The sequence below is a fragment of the Staurois parvus genome, unplaced genomic scaffold, assembly GCF_062004578.1.
Source record: "Staurois parvus isolate SC_StPar_1 unplaced genomic scaffold, SC_StPar_1.0 ptg000017l, whole genome shotgun sequence".
NCBI lineage: Eukaryota > Metazoa > Chordata > Amphibia > Anura > Ranidae > Staurois > Staurois parvus.
Genome location: NW_028317813.1, coordinates 2,895,048 through 2,910,704, shown reverse-complemented (window position 1 = coordinate 2,910,704; position 15,657 = coordinate 2,895,048). Strand labels below are relative to the sequence as shown.

Below are 15,657 nucleotides of genomic sequence, written 5' to 3'. Positions count from 1 at the left end.
TGACTGTACAGAAATGGGCACAATGTATGTAGGAGGATTTGTCATCTGTTTTCACATGAGGCCGGTTACTTCACTGGCTGTGTGTTTATAGAAGGGTTCACAACCACTTAAGTGGACTTCACCAGCAGGCTGAGCAGATATTTATGGGGCATTGCAGTGTGATGAAGTGACCATTAGAAAATGAGTAATTAAACTTTATCTTTTAAGACAGGCTGCAGCCTCTGGCCAGTGGAGGATTTAACACCATGTCCTTTCAACAGAAGTCCAATAAACCTCAACTTCTAAAGCTGGGGAGCCCACACACATCGATGGAAATGTAGCTGCTCCCTGTTGGGCTCGCTGAATTTCAATCCGTGTATGACCAGTTTTACCTGTGTCTTTAACTGTTTCAATACCGGGCACTTTTACCCCCTTCCTGCCCAGGCCATTTTTCAGGTTTCAGCGCTCACACTTTGACAATTGCACGGTCATACAACATTGTACCCAAACTAAAATTTTATAATTTTCTTCACACAACTAGAGCTTTCTTTTGGTGGTATTTAATCACCGCCTGGGTTTTTATATTTTTTAACAAAAAAAGACCGAAAATTTTGAAAAAAAAACGTCCTTTGTTATAAAAGTTTGCAAATAATTCATAAATTTAGGCCAAGATGTATTCTACTACATGTCTTTGGTGAAAATAACCCAAATTAGGATGTATTTTTTAGTCTGTAGGAAAGTTATAGAGTTCACAAACTATGGTATAGATCTGAAAATTGATCAGTCCTGAAGTGCTGACAGCCAATCTAATTTCTTGAGGTCCAAGAATGTCAGAACAGTACAGATATCCTCCAAATGACCCCTTTTTCCAAAACCGTCTGAAGTACTTCATAACAGGCATGGCGAGTTTTTTGAAGTTTGTAAGAAAATGAAAAAATTAAACTTTTTTTTTTTTTTTTTTTTTTACATACTGTCACCAGTGCATTACAGCATCATCATATAACTGGCATGGCGGTGATCAGGGACACTGACTGGTGACAGCACGAAAAAAAAAATATAAAATTTTAATTTGTATAACATTTTTCTTTTCTTTTTTTAAACTTTTTTTTCATATTTCACTATGACCAAAGTAGTATGTTACCATAGTAACATTGTACTACTTTGGGGAAGTGATCAGTATAATTTTTTTTTTTTTTGTGCTTAGCTGATTTTGGCCACGGCTAATCACATGACATGTGCATGTGATCGCTGTGACCATTCTCAGCTAGACACAAGTATACAATGGATGGCATGAATGAAGCCATCCATTGTATAGAACTGCCTTGTGACCTGCTGTGATTGGTCACAGCAGGTCACATGGTACCAGCAACGGGGGCCGGTACTCAGATCTGTCGTACGTATCCGAGGTACACAGCCGGTGACAGATCGCGCGGCTCTGCAAGCGCGCAAACTGCGCATGCCCGGGCGTACGCCATATGACGTCCACCCGGAAAGCGAAAGCATTTTGCCGCCCGCCAAATGGCTATTGGCCGGGCGGCTAATGGTTAATCTTCAAGAAGAACACTTTGATTACTGCACGCAGTTTTATGAACCCTTGTGTATGCTTTGTTCAATTGCTTCTGCTAGAACAGATATTCATATATTTATCCATTATTTAATTGGAAAGAGCCAAATACCTATGTAACTGGTAATGATTAGATTACTTTACTTTTTAATAAACATTTTCAGATATTAATTATAAGACCAAAGTAAATTGGGAAGATAGATGGGTATTCTTCAGCATGATAGTGAAAATGGCACCGATGATCTGCTAAGTGCCATTACCCATAGCAGCCAATCAAATGTTTTCTGTGAAGTGACCTGGTTACTGCATTATTGCATAACCATCTATTTGTACTTGCACGGTTTCACTGATGCCTTACAGACCGGGTTTAAAGATGAGTACGGTTTAAAAGATACCTGAATGTAACTTTCATAACTGAGCCAGTCAGCCATGTCTATCTAAATGAATTTGTTCTGTTTATTGTAAACATAATATTGAAAACGAAGACTTTTTTGAATTGCTCTTATTAGCTTGGTGTTTGTTTGTGTTTTTTTTTTTTAGGAGAATGAGCACTTCCTGGCAGCAGAACTGTTCATAGCTGTGGTTGAGAGAATGAAGAGTAATTGGCAGTATGAGCAGTGGAAAACAGAGGGAGGCATGTATTGGATAAGGAGAGATCAAGAGCCTTGTTTACACAGGAAGAAGGCAAATTCTGAATCTGCTGCTTCTGTTGACAGTGGATATGATGGTAAATATTGGTATTCTGTAAAAATTAATACATTATCCTGAGCATAGCAGCTTCAAAATTTGCAGATTTTGGGTGTTGGCCCAAGAGAAGTTTCATGTGACGCATCAAAGGACATAGAAGCAGGATTTGTGCTGGAGGCATATGTTTGAATTTGCAGATTGGTATAGGAATAAAAAGCAATTTGCAATAAAATCCACGTACATCCCCACTTAGTGGTTTTTTTTTTTTCTTCATCATCCTACAATGCCCCACAAATATCTGAGCGGTGAATTCCACTTCATACAGCTTGCTCTAATGGTATGGCAATGCTGCAATCAGAGCAGAGTTATCACACTCATTGTGGCTGCTGCCACTATCTTGGGTTGAAAACATTTTGTGGGGAGGGTGGCCTATCAGCATTGTCACTGCTGATTCACAAGTCTGTAGCTTGTCAGTTGGAACCTGGCTACATCTAGTCCTGCCCATTGTTTTCTGAAAACTGTTGCTGACACCCTCCCATTGTCTGGAAAGGGAACATATGAAACTTGACCACTCGAACACTATACTGTAGCGGAAAGATGGCTACAACATGGTTCTCTTGCTCTGCGAGGGGGTCTATAGACTTCCTCCCAGAACATGCCTTGCCTCCTTAAACACAACTGATTACAGACCACATCAAGGGCCAATCACAGTGGCCCTTTTACATGTGATCAGCTGTGATTGAACACAGGGTAATTGATATTAAAATCTGTGTTTGTGCTACATACCTAATATTGTAAATGTATGCCAAAAAAAGACCTGAAAATGAGGACTTTTGAGGCACAACAGACATAAAATCATTTATTTATTTTGTATCAAAATCCAATATGTAAAACAACCTCCTATTTCGCAACAGTAAACCGTGTAGAAAATTAAACGTTTACAATATCAAGGAGCAGTAAATTTCTTTCCACGTGATACAAATTCTTTGTAAACTTTAGGCTCATTCCTATTGGCTTGGGCTCAATGTGTTTCATGGACTTAATCCACTTCAGGAGCCATCGCCATATAGACATTTGACTACTGATACAAGAAAAAATGCAAACAAACATATTTTTCCTTTTTTTTTTAGGCAAAAATGTTTTTAAGTATGGAGCTAATAGTTTTTTACCATGTGGTGTTACCATCACACAGGAAGCTTTCAACTATGCTCATAAACCAGCCCTGGGCATATAATTTATTCTGAGTAGCTGACTTTTGGTGGTTTGCCATAAAGTGGATACATTTTTTTGCCCAGCCCCCCATACTCCATTAATATAATGATTGGTTTTAAATGATATACAGTTAGGTCCATATATATTTGGACGCGAGCACAATTTTTAGTTTTTTTCCACGTATTTACCAAAAACATATTCAAACTATAGTTATATAATGGATATGGGCTGAAAGTGCACACTCATGTTTAATTTGAGGGTATGTACATCCAAATTGGAGGAAGGGTTTAGGAATTGCAGCTCTTAAGAGTAGCCATCCTTTTTTTTTTTTTTTTTTTTTTTTTTTTTTTTTTTCCAAGGGACCAAAAGTAAATGGACAATTTAATGCAAAACTGTTCCATGGCCAGGTGTGGGCTACTTCATTATTTGTTCATCAGTTAAACAGGTAAAAGGTCTGGAGCTGATTCCAAGTGTGGCATTGGAATCTATTGCTGTCGACCTACATCATGCATTTAAAGGAGCTGTCCATGCAAGTGAAACGGGCCATTGTAAGACTTCAAAAATAAAACCAATCTCCCCCCTTTTTTTTTTTTTCTTTTTGCTTTGGTGTGGCAGTGGATAGCTGCCTTTTAGTCTGAGTTATTATGTTTTGTTATTTAAGTGCCATTGTTGGCCTCTGCATGGGCGTATCTTTTGCCCTTTTGGTGTTTTTTAGAGCACTGATTTCTCTAATTTCTAGTTCCTCTATGTGCAATTGAAAGCCCCTGCGTGGGCATGATTTGTTGCTCCTGTGTTAATTGTTATAAATTAATAACTATTGAAATACAAAAATAAAACCAATCCATCAGAGATAGCAGCAACATTAGGAGTTGCCAAATCAACAGTTTGGTACATTGAGGAAAGAAGAATGCACTGGTGAGCTCAGCAACATAAAAAGGCACGGACATTCACAGAAGAAAACAGTGGTGGATCGCAGGATCTTCTTTATGGTAAAGGAAAACCCATTCACAACATCCAGACAAATGAAGGACAATCTCCAGTAGGTAGGCGTATCATTGTCAGTCTACAATCAAGAGAAGACTTCACGAGAGCAAATACAGAGGGTTCACCAGAAAATGCAAACCATTCATAAGCCTGAAGAGTAGAAAAGCCAGACTTTGACAGCTAGACTTTGCCAAAAAACATCTAAAAAAAAAAAGCCAGACCAGTTCTGGAAAAGCATTCTTTGAATGGATGAAAGTAAGATTAATCTGTACCAGAATGATGGGAAGAAAGTGTGGAGAATGCTTGATAAGTCTCATCCAAAGCACACAACGTCATCTGTAAAACATGGTGGTGACAGTGTGATGGCATGGGCATGCATGGCTTCCAGTGGCACTGCAGTGTTTGAGTTATGCTTTCAGCCCAGATTCAACCAAATGCAGCAAAGTTAATTGGACGGCGCTTCACAGTACAGATGGACAATGATCCAAAACACACTGCAAAAGCAACCCAGGAGCTTTTGAAGGAAAAGTGGAATGTTCTGCAATGGCAGAGTCAATCACCTGATTTCAACCCAATTGAGCATGAATTTCACTTGCTGAAGGTAAAACTAAAGGCAGAAAGACCCACAAAGAACAACTGAAGACAGCTTCAGTTAGAGCTTGGCAAAGCATCAGAAAACCCAGTCTTTGGTAGGGTCCATGGGTACCAGACTTCAGGCAGTCATTGCCAGTAAAGGAATCTCAACAAAATATTCAAAATGAACATTTGATTATATTAATTTTTCCAATTATATTTGAGCACCTGAAAATGGGACTGTGTATAAAAATGGTTGCTGTTCCTAAAATGTGTACTTGTTCAACACTTTGATTTAAAGCTGAAAGTCTGCACTTCAAATTCATCTGGATTGTCTTGTTTTAATTTTTTCTGGTGGCATGCAGAGTCAAAATTGTGCCTGTCCAAATATATATGTACAATTGTGTATTTACCATTTAGGAGTAAATTGTTTTGTGGTATGAGAAGTATAAGAATAGAGGCTGGCATAAGTTCATGAGTAGAGGATCTCTATACCATTCACTTGGCATATTTGAAGCCACCTATTTTCAGAGGTAGTTTTTTTCATTCAGAGGTCTTGATTTATTTATATATTTGTGTATATTATGAGGCTTGCATCCTCTCCTTCCCTTCTTTGGGTTTCCAGGGGTACTGCTCCTTTCCTCCTTTCTGTTCTCTCTCACCCCTCCCTGGTGCACTCACAATATGATGCTCTATGATGCCAGAATGGAAAAATGTTTGATTATTTGTTCTTATATCCGTAGTCAAATGTCTATATGGTGATCATTCCTGAAGTGGATTAAGTCCATGAAACACGTTGTGCCCAAGCCAATAAGAATGAGCCTACAGTTTTACAAAGAACTTGGATCACATGGAAAGAAACTTGCAGCTCCTTGATATTGTATCAATATACAAATCTGTGGGCTTTTTTCATTTGTTTAGCAAACCCCAGTGGTGATTAAATACCACCAAAAGAAAACAGTCTCAAGATAAAAATTTCATTTGGGCATAGTGTTGCATGACCACGCAATTGTCATTTACAGTGTGACAGTGCTGAAAATTGGCATGTGCAGGAAGGTTGGTGACTTTGGCTCACTCAAGGAAAAAAGTTAAATACTTTGAGACTTGCACGTTACATTGTGATTTGTCTTTAGTACGTGTAGACAAAATATACAAAACTTTTTTTTTGGTGTGGTGTTTTTGGGTTTTTGTTTTTTTTCCACTGTTGGTGAGTGCAAAGATTTGTTGCTGTATATTAGCAATTTGTTTTGCCTGGTAGTTTTTTTTTTTTTTTTTTTTTTTCCTTTTAGATCTGGAATTTTTTTCCAGACATCTGGAGCTGTATATTAGATATCTTCTATTGCTCTTTATTCTATTTTTAAGTTGCTTATAGAACTGCTGATGCAAAAATATTTGCAATTATTACTGTCCTTCTAAATTTCAGGGTTGGTTGCATTACAGAATTCTCCTGTAGAAACTATATTTGAGGAGGATGAATCGCAGCACTCCATCAAAACTGAAATGTTTGAAGACTCTGATGATTATGTAATTATAGGTAAATCTTGGTTCCATTTTAGGGGTTAAGAAATCATTTTAGATTTGTTGCTGGATGGATTCACTGTTCACAGCTGTCAATATGCTGTCCTTTTGAATGTGGGTAGGTTTCTTTATTAGAATGATTTTTTTTTTTCCCCTCCTGAATTCTTCAGTTCTCTTATTTACAAATGTGTAGGCTAACACATATGGCAACACAGCTATTGCTCTGTTTTATGCAGGACAACATTTTTCAATATATTTTCTGCTTTCTTTTGCAGAAATGGTAGACTGTGAAAAGTTATGCACACCTAAGCAATCTAATGACTTGCCTAAAAGGTAAACATTTTATTTCTTTGTCAAAGCAAAGTTTTGATAACCCAGAAATTTTAGCCCTGGTTCAAACTGAATGCGATTTTTCAAAGTGGTGCAATTTGGTTCTATTTAAAGCATGACTTCAAAGTACCAATAGGTGCAATTGCAGTGCCATTTACCTTCGTCTGAGGGTTAAATTGTCCTGAAGTAGTGAAAAAGTAATGCAGGAACTATTTTTCAAATCGCACCTATTAAGAGACTGTCATAGAAATTAGATGTGATTTGTAAATTGACTGTCGCACCTGAAGTTGCAGCAATGTGAACCAGGGCTTAAAGTTGAACTCCTGGTGAGCAAATAGTGTTAAATTACATACACGGAAACGGTTACCTGTTTAAAGGATTTGTAATCCTGTTCAGCCATCTTTTGATCCAGGCAGATTAAGATGGCCATACATGGTAAATCTGGGTGTGCACATATTGAAATTCAGCCAGCCAGTTAAGCACCCTATCTGTGTAGCCTTGACTGTTCAACATAAGCTGACCGTTTAGAATGCTGGTCTTCCTGTTTAACAGAAGCCAGGCTATCAGCTGCTGCAGCACTGATTAGTGTATTCTGATGGGTGGGGGATGTCCCTGTTGTCAAAATACAATTTATCAGCTGGAATCCCATTGGTTGAAAGGAAAAAAAAAAAACTCCATGTATACCCAGCTTAGGATTCGCACCTGTACTTGCAGTGGAGGTTCCTGCAATTGGCTGAGAGTAGGCATCCCCATTCAAAGCTATGAAAGCCTGCTAGCTTTTGCAGCCAATTGTGCCCACTCACATGTAATCTCTCAAGCAACGATTGCATGCAAGTGATCGGCCTTGGATGCAGGCAGTCTGCGTCCAGGCCCAGTATGTGATCACTTTTATTTTTAGTTTCTATACAGGCCATACATTAACTTTTTCAATATGCCTATTTTCATAATTGTATCAACTTCATTGTATATGCAACCTTCTACATATAAACATTTATATTCCAGACAGGGCTTAAACTCTGCTGAGCAAATTGCCAAGAGTTTATACCGATCTTTCCGACAGCAATGGACACAGGTTGATGGGGACGCTCCACTACAAACAAGGATCACAGCTGACGACGTACGTACAGTCCAAAAGTAACCAACATCGGAGTGTCATGTTGTATGCTTAGGTCTGAATGTGCCCATTCTCTGCAAGATTATACCTCCCTCCCCACAGACTGAATTCTCTTTTCTGACAAGCCTTTGCTTCCTCATGGTATGAAGTATAGTATGGTTCATCAGTCTTTAAGCTCTGGAATTTGGAGCTGAGGGAGCTGTCGGCTCCCATAGATGACCTGATTATGAAATCAAACTTTTTCTACATAAGCATTCAGGGTATAGAACCTGTGCAAATGTTCCTTGTTACTTTTTTTGATCTAATGATGTTCAACTTTCAAGAAACCTACCATTCAGGCTGCTTTATAAAATACAGAAAACATTTGATATATTTGACCTGCAGTAGTGATTTGGAGGATAGTGTAATTTCCTACACTTGCTTTTTATGTAGTGCCAAAATTAAAATGCAATTAAACCCACCAATGAATACTCCAATGGTGTCTGCTTCCGCTTTCAATTAATTTCAAGCCCTCAAATAGCTGGTGTCAGCTTGTCACTTGCATAGCACCATAACTGTAGATTAAACAAGAGGTGAGCAAAATAAGGTTTTTTGTTTGTTTTTTTGTTGTTTTTTTCTGAAAGGACTTATTTCCACTTGAACGTGGTCGTATAGTATAAAAGTATTTGAATAAAACACTACTTTTGCCAGTAAGGCAGCATAATGTAGCCCATAACAGTCAATCAGATTTTAAGTTACTGTTACAAATGAAAGATTTGAATTTCGCTTGGCTAATGGTTATTTTTCTTGTCTCAAAGCTCTTTGGACCTAAAATTGATATTTGGATATGTGTGGCACAATATATCCTTGTATAGTCCTGGTATACATATTAAAAGGCTAATCTCTTTTCTTCTAGCTGACTGATAACCAAGTTATAACAGAGGAATTTGAATCCAGTGTAAGTCTTGTGGAAGAGATAAAGAAGTTCAGGATCAGGGACACCGAAGAGTGGTCTCCACGGTTTCAGATCATAAGTACCGTACATCCATATATCAAGTAAATTACTCTTCATATTTATACAATTTACATTTTGCGCGTTAATATCATGGTGTCAATTTACATGAGGTCACCTGATCGTGGATGAAGCAGCTGACTTACAAATTAAACAAGATTAGTGTATGGCAATTCAGCATGTTATGAAATGACTTATTTTTGAGCTGCAAAGCTAATCTTGGATTATTAAGGGCACAGACCCAATTTTATATTTTGAAGGCTTAAAAAAACACAAAACCTACAGCCTTTAGGACCACTTTATAGTGTATATATAGTACAGGGCACGGGACTTGTAGTCCTAGATCATGGGACTTGTAGTCCTAGATCATGGGATGCATTCTGCTACCTCCAGGTGATTGGACACTGGCATAAGCTTTGCTGGGAAAGTCCCCAGTGCACCTTCATATAATCCCATTCACTCTGTGGATTTCCCCAAGTTTTTTTTTATTTTTATTTTTTTCTCTCCTTTAAAGTGGTTCTAGAGGTAGCCCCCATTGTACATACCTGATCCCATTCTCGATCCAGCAATGTACATGAGAGCCATCTCACACAGCAGCAGGAGCCATTTGCATTTGCAAAACCATTGCACAGAGCAGGTAAGTAGAACGTGTGGGGTTTTTTTTCTTCTCGCGGGGCTTTATTTTCCTTTGTATGTTGTGCTTTCTGTAAAAGTCTCTAATATGTTAGCTGCATGGTTGGTAACAAAGCTCCTGATGTATGTCTACTCTCCACTTCCACAAGAAACACAAAAGAAACAGGAGGCGCCTATCTAAGTGCAGCAGATAAAACTGTATTTAGTGACAAACGATTGAAAGCACTCACAAGAGTAATAAGAAAACAAGCTCATCTGTGTATATAGGATGACTGTTCCTCAATGTCCCGCAGGCACCACCGGTGGCAAGGAGGATGTGTTCTGGGCTGATGGAGTAGTGGGAAGGCACAGTAAGGGTCAATCCTGCAGAGTGATGGTGTAGTATGACCGATCCAGCAGCGTCTGTACAGGAAGGGACCGTGCAACCAGCCTGGAGCACACCGGCAGAAGTGACGTCACCGGAAGAGGCGGAGGGTCAGTCAGATCTGAAGACAGACGTGGGACAAGCAGGCTACGTGCGCTGTGCCTCTAGCGCCTTCTGTTGGCCTAAAAATGCTGGTAGCTGTTTGAGCTTAAATAGGAGACGCTGTCAATCATGGGACAATGCTCAGTGGGGATTTAAAGGCACAGTATCTTAAAGGAAAAACTAGTGTGGAACACTAAATAGTAAAGGGCAAAAACATTACTAATGTGGAAAAATAAATGGTACTGGGCAAAGCACCAATGTTTTAAAATGACAATGAATGAAAAAGAAATGGGTAAGGAGATTGATAATTATTATTATACAGGATTTATATAGCACCAACAGTTTGCGCAGCGCTTTACAATACAATAAAAGGGAGACGGTACAATTACAATACATTTCAGTACAGAAGGAATATGAGTACAATACATCAGTTTTTATACACTAATAACATAATGAGTATGTATAGAATAAAAAATGATCATGACACAATACTAAAAAAATGACAAGCCATACGTTGTGGCTGCATTGGACAGTGTCACTAGTGTTTTTTTTATATATGTGGATCACTTTCTACAACCACTGGCCCAAAACGTGCCCTCTTATATCAGAGATGGTATACACCTCCTGGATATGCTCTCACCCTATAGCTGGGAACCCACTTACCTGTGGTTCTCCTTAGATGTCCCCTTCCTATACACTTCTATTTCCCATGAGGTGGGTCTCCAAGCTATTCAAAATTCTTTAGCAGAGGACCCGCTTATGAACCCCAGACATACACAGTTCATCCTGGAAGCAACCCAGTTTTGTTTACAACACAACTACAGCTATGGGGGCAAATTATGGGCTTCTGGGAACACCAGTACATTACTCACATTAATCCTTTTGCCTCCCATATTGTGTTCTATGGAAGATATATAGATGATATCGTCATATGGGATGGCCCCCCTCAGATTGTTAATACATTTGCACAATATTGTAATCAGAACCATCTAGGAATATCTTTCACCCACCTACAAGATCCTCACACCCTTGCTTTTTTCAATCTACACCTTTGCCATGATGAGATCTTCTCCCAAAACTGTTGAATCCACCACAGGGAACTCATATTAATTTCCAGAGTTGCCATCATCCCCGGTGGGTTAAAAATATTCCTAAGGGCAAATTTTGTCGACTAAGAAATAATTGTTCTAGGGAGGGCGATTTACATCCGCAAAATGGCGAAATCTTGGCTAATAATTTCTTGGAAAAAGGATACCCTGCCCTCCTCATAAGATTCCTTTCAGTATTACCGAGATAGACCAGTCCGTAAGTTCAACAAACTAGCCTCGGATAAAAATGCACAACCCATCCGCTTCACAACACAATTTCACATTCAATACAAGAAAATGGAGACCATCCTGCGTAGACACTGGCCTATACTACTACTACTACTACAAGATCCCTTCCTACATACATCTAACACGGGAGTGTCCCAAGCTTCATACCGGAAGGTCAAAAACCTCAAAAGCCAAACTAGTAAAAATCAAACGCATGCCAAAACCGCATACTATATTGATGCCCCTGGTAGGGATGTATTAGTGTAAGAAGACATTGTGCCTTATGTGCCCCTTCATCCAACATGGTCAAAAAACATACACCATCAAAGGGAAAACTTACTCCATCAAAGAATGTTACAACTGTGCTACTGAATGTGATTTTACTGTTTTTGACATGCCCATGTGGACATTACGTAAACATTTTGAACAGACATCTGATTGAAGCAGGATCTGATAAACTGTGTCCCCAGACACTTCACAGAACATCATAACAAATCCACCATGGGACTCTGTGTGGATCCTGGAACACGTTCCCACATGCTCCTCTGTGGCGGAGCACTTTTAGCGCCTCTTGTCAGTGTGAAACGTTTTGGATCTATACTTTAGTCCCAAGATGGCTGACCAAAGAGATTGAAATGCATACTATACTGTAGTCATTAGCTCATTTTTTCATACATATCCACTTAACCTTTGCACTAAGGCCTGTTGTATGGTGACGCACAGGTGCGTTTATCAACATGCGTGCATGACCAGATGGCTGTTTATAATATCTTAGTTCTCTTTCTTTGACTATTACGTCTCCTTTGGTTAAATTTATAATCCATGCCATTTACGCTTATGAGTTTATATCTCGTGTTTTGTTTTTTTTGTCATTTTTATTGGTATCGTGTCATCATTTTTAATTCCATACATGTTGTTAGTGTAAAAACACTTATGTATTTCCTTATCCATGTCTCCTTTTATTTTCATTCATTATTTCTAATTTTAAAATATCGGTGCTTTGCCCAGTACGATTTATTGTTACACATTAGTAATGTGTTTGCCCAGTACGATTTATTGTTCCACACTAATTTTTCCTTTAAGGCACTGTGCCTTTAAATCCCCACTGAGCGTTGTCCCACAATTGACAGTCTCCTATTTAAGCTCAAACCGCTCCCAGATGAGCTTGTTTTCTTATTACTCTTGTGAGTGTTTTTAACCCTTTGCCATTAAATACAATTTATCTGCTGCATTTAGATAGGTGCCACCTGTTTTCCTTTCTTTTGTCTATGCATATAGAGCTGGCTGTGCTCAGAGGATGGCTGCCACTTATTTGTGCTAACCTTTGGGCTGATCGCCTGAGAGACGTTTAATAGACTTTGTGTACCCACAAATACTAAACTTTTAATTTACAGTATCTTAGGTCATTGCCATTGCTATCACCTGCATCACTTTATATACATTTATTATTTTCTTATATAACCTCATCTGTGTGCCAGAATCTCCTCTTTATTGTATGTCCACCAGAAACACAACTATATCTTCTCCAGAGACACACAGGACATCGTTTTGGTGTCTGGGTTATAGGGCTATTTTCCTGGACACCAATTAACCTCTAATTCAGCACCCATTTCGTGAGGGAAGCCCCTCACCTAGCATTGACTAAGACGAGGTGTGGAGGAGCCAAGAGAAAGGGCCTAATATTCTTGCTACAGTAAAACCAGCAGAACACTTAGGGTGATAACTGTTCCCCTGCACTAGAGCAATGTCTTATTTTGCAACGATGTCTGATTCTGTTTGGGAAACTTTCTGCCCAAAAGCGATTTTCTGCCTCTCTACCACTTGACTCCTAACCTCTGCAAGAAAGATGCTGAGGAAGGCGAGGTGCACTCAGAAGAGAATCCTGCAGTGGAAATTTTTACCTTCTGCAATTTGAGATAAAAGCTAAAACATCGCACTGTTTTCCATGGAGAGCTTGCTGATGTGCATAGTGCATTTGTCTTAACCGCATTGGAAACTCCTTACCCAAAACTGGCTCCTATCAACACTAATTGGATGTCAAAATCTAAAGAATTTTCCTTAGCACACAGTTTATCTGATGCCACCAAACTGACAAGCTACATATCTATCCTGTGGGGTAGGAATTTATGAAAAAATTCTTTCCCCCACTCCTTGTGTACATGTACAGAATTTGTTAAAGGCTTGGCCTGCTTGTAAAAGTCTTTGGTGAATGCTTGTTTGGTGAATCCCTTGATACATTTTATCAGGGAAGTAAAAAAAAAAAAAAAAAAACCTTTTTAGGACTACTACCTTCTCTAACCAAAGGAGGCCCTTTCCATTCTCTAGAAGAGGCATACTCTAATTCTAAGGCAGTTCCATCCTTTGTCCCAAGCCTTGGATCTCAAAACTCTCAACATGACAAAAAAAAGGCGTACCAACCTTGTGCGTTACCCCAGATGCCATTTTAATGAATAGAACTCTGAGGAAGAGGGTATCCCTTCCCCCGGGTGTCCCTCTAAATGTGTCAGCCCTTGCTTCTTTTAGTACTGTTGGCATTCTGGAATGAGGCTTTCCTAGCAGTTTTTACAAGCTTACTATTCAGTTTAATATAACCATTTGTGTATTAATTTACCTACTTGATCTCTGGAAAATTTAACCCCCCCTGACCAGGCCATTTTTCAATACGGCACTGCATTGCTTTTAACTGCCAATTGCATGGTCATGCAATGCTGTACGTAAATTACATTTTATGGGGTTTTTGTTTGCTCCCCCCCCCCCCCCCCCCCAATAGATTTCTTTTGGTGGTATTTGATCACTACTGTTTGTTTTTTTGTGCTAGAAACAAGACTGACAATTTTTGGAAATTTTTTTTTCTGCTATAAAACATATCCAACTAAAAATTAACTCAAATTTCTTTACAAATCTAGGACAATATGTATTGTGCTACATGTGTTTGGTTAAAAAATCCAAATAAGCGTATATTGATTGGTTTGCGCAAAAGTTATAGCATCTACAAACTATGGGATATATACTGGAATTTATTTTTATGCTAATAACGGTGGCGATCGGCCACTTATGGCGGGACTGCGATATTGCGGTGGACACTTTGCGGGAACCAGTGACACGAATACATTAATCTTTAACCAGTGCTAAAAATATGCACTGGTACTGGCTGGGAAGGGTTAAATATCTAGGGCAACCAAAGGCTTAACTGTGTGCCTAGCTATGTTTTGTGTACACTGTGTTGCTTTTTCTTATGGATTTAACAGCACAATATCAATCGCTCCCCCCTCAGAACAGAATTCTGCCTTGTTTACATAGGCAAAGCTCCGTTCTCTGTCTTTGCCCAACGATCTGGTGCCGGTGGACATCCATTGGCCGGCACCCGCTGATCATCTTCTGCTGTAAGTATTCACAGCAGAAGTAGCCTGCCCTGTAGTAGTATATCTAAAGTGGTTAATACATGGTATCTTGGGTAATGCACAAAGCTGGTGCGTCCTCCTTGTTTGTGAGCCATGGTCTCTCCCAAACCAGACAGACCTTCCCTCACAAGGCCCGCTTTCTGTTCCTCCCTGCCTTTGTCAGTCAGACTTTAACAGCATGGCTGTTGAAACCCAGGTCCTAAACGAGAATCTACTTTTTGCAAGATCTCCCGTCAATTTGGAAGGTCTATTTTGGCTTGTGTAAAATTGGGCACCATAACATGCAGGAATATGCTATTCTTTGCATCCCGGTAGTCTTCTAGTCTGGTCTGGACCAGCATCTGGTTCTTAGTCAGGGGTGTCAAACTGTGGCCCTCCAGCTGTTTCAGGACTACAAATCCCATGAGCCGTTGCAAGGTTGACTGTTAAAAGCAAGACTCCCAAAGGTAGAAGCATGATGGGACTTGTAATTTCTCAACAGCTAGAAGGCCACAGTTTGACACTCTAAAGAGACAGATTTCTGCCTGATCCATTCTATTCCAGAAACCTTTTGACTTGACATATTTTGCCAAGACCTTTTTATACAAAGAGTTGCTCATGTTAATCCGCCGCTTTGACCTCCTGTGTCTCCCTGGGATCTGAAACTAGTACTTTTGGTTCTTCAAAGACCTTCCTTTAAACTGAACTGGGCTATCTCACTAGAGGATCTTGCCAGTAATGTGGATCTTTCGGTGGCCTTTACTTCTGTCAGGCATGACTCAGAGTTGGCAGTGCTTTCATGTAAAGATGTTTCTTGTATAGAGATAGGTGGTCCTGACACCTAGACCCTCCTTCCTTCCTAAGGTCGCCACTTCCTTTTACCTCAATCCTGCCTGGATGTGAGCAGTTA

At 39.4% G+C, this 15,657-nt stretch overlaps 1 protein-coding gene across 3 annotated transcripts in view; it reads left to right on the top strand.

Moving 5' to 3' along the window:
- RUBCNL (rubicon like autophagy enhancer) overlaps nucleotides 1-15,657 on the top strand; it is a 104,656-nt gene that overhangs the window by 68,830 nt on the left and 20,169 nt on the right. For all 3 annotated transcript variants that reach the window (XM_089678945.1, XM_089678936.1, XM_089678935.1), the window contains 5 exons: nucleotides 2,084-2,270; nucleotides 6,423-6,533; nucleotides 6,793-6,850; nucleotides 7,850-7,964; nucleotides 8,857-8,996. In XM_089678945.1, the coding sequence (XP_089535071.1) occupies nucleotides 2,084-2,270; nucleotides 6,423-6,533; nucleotides 6,793-6,850; nucleotides 7,850-7,964; nucleotides 8,857-8,996 (611 nt within the window). The remainder of the gene's footprint in view (nucleotides 1-2,083; nucleotides 2,271-6,422; nucleotides 6,534-6,792; nucleotides 6,851-7,849; nucleotides 7,965-8,856; nucleotides 8,997-15,657) is intronic.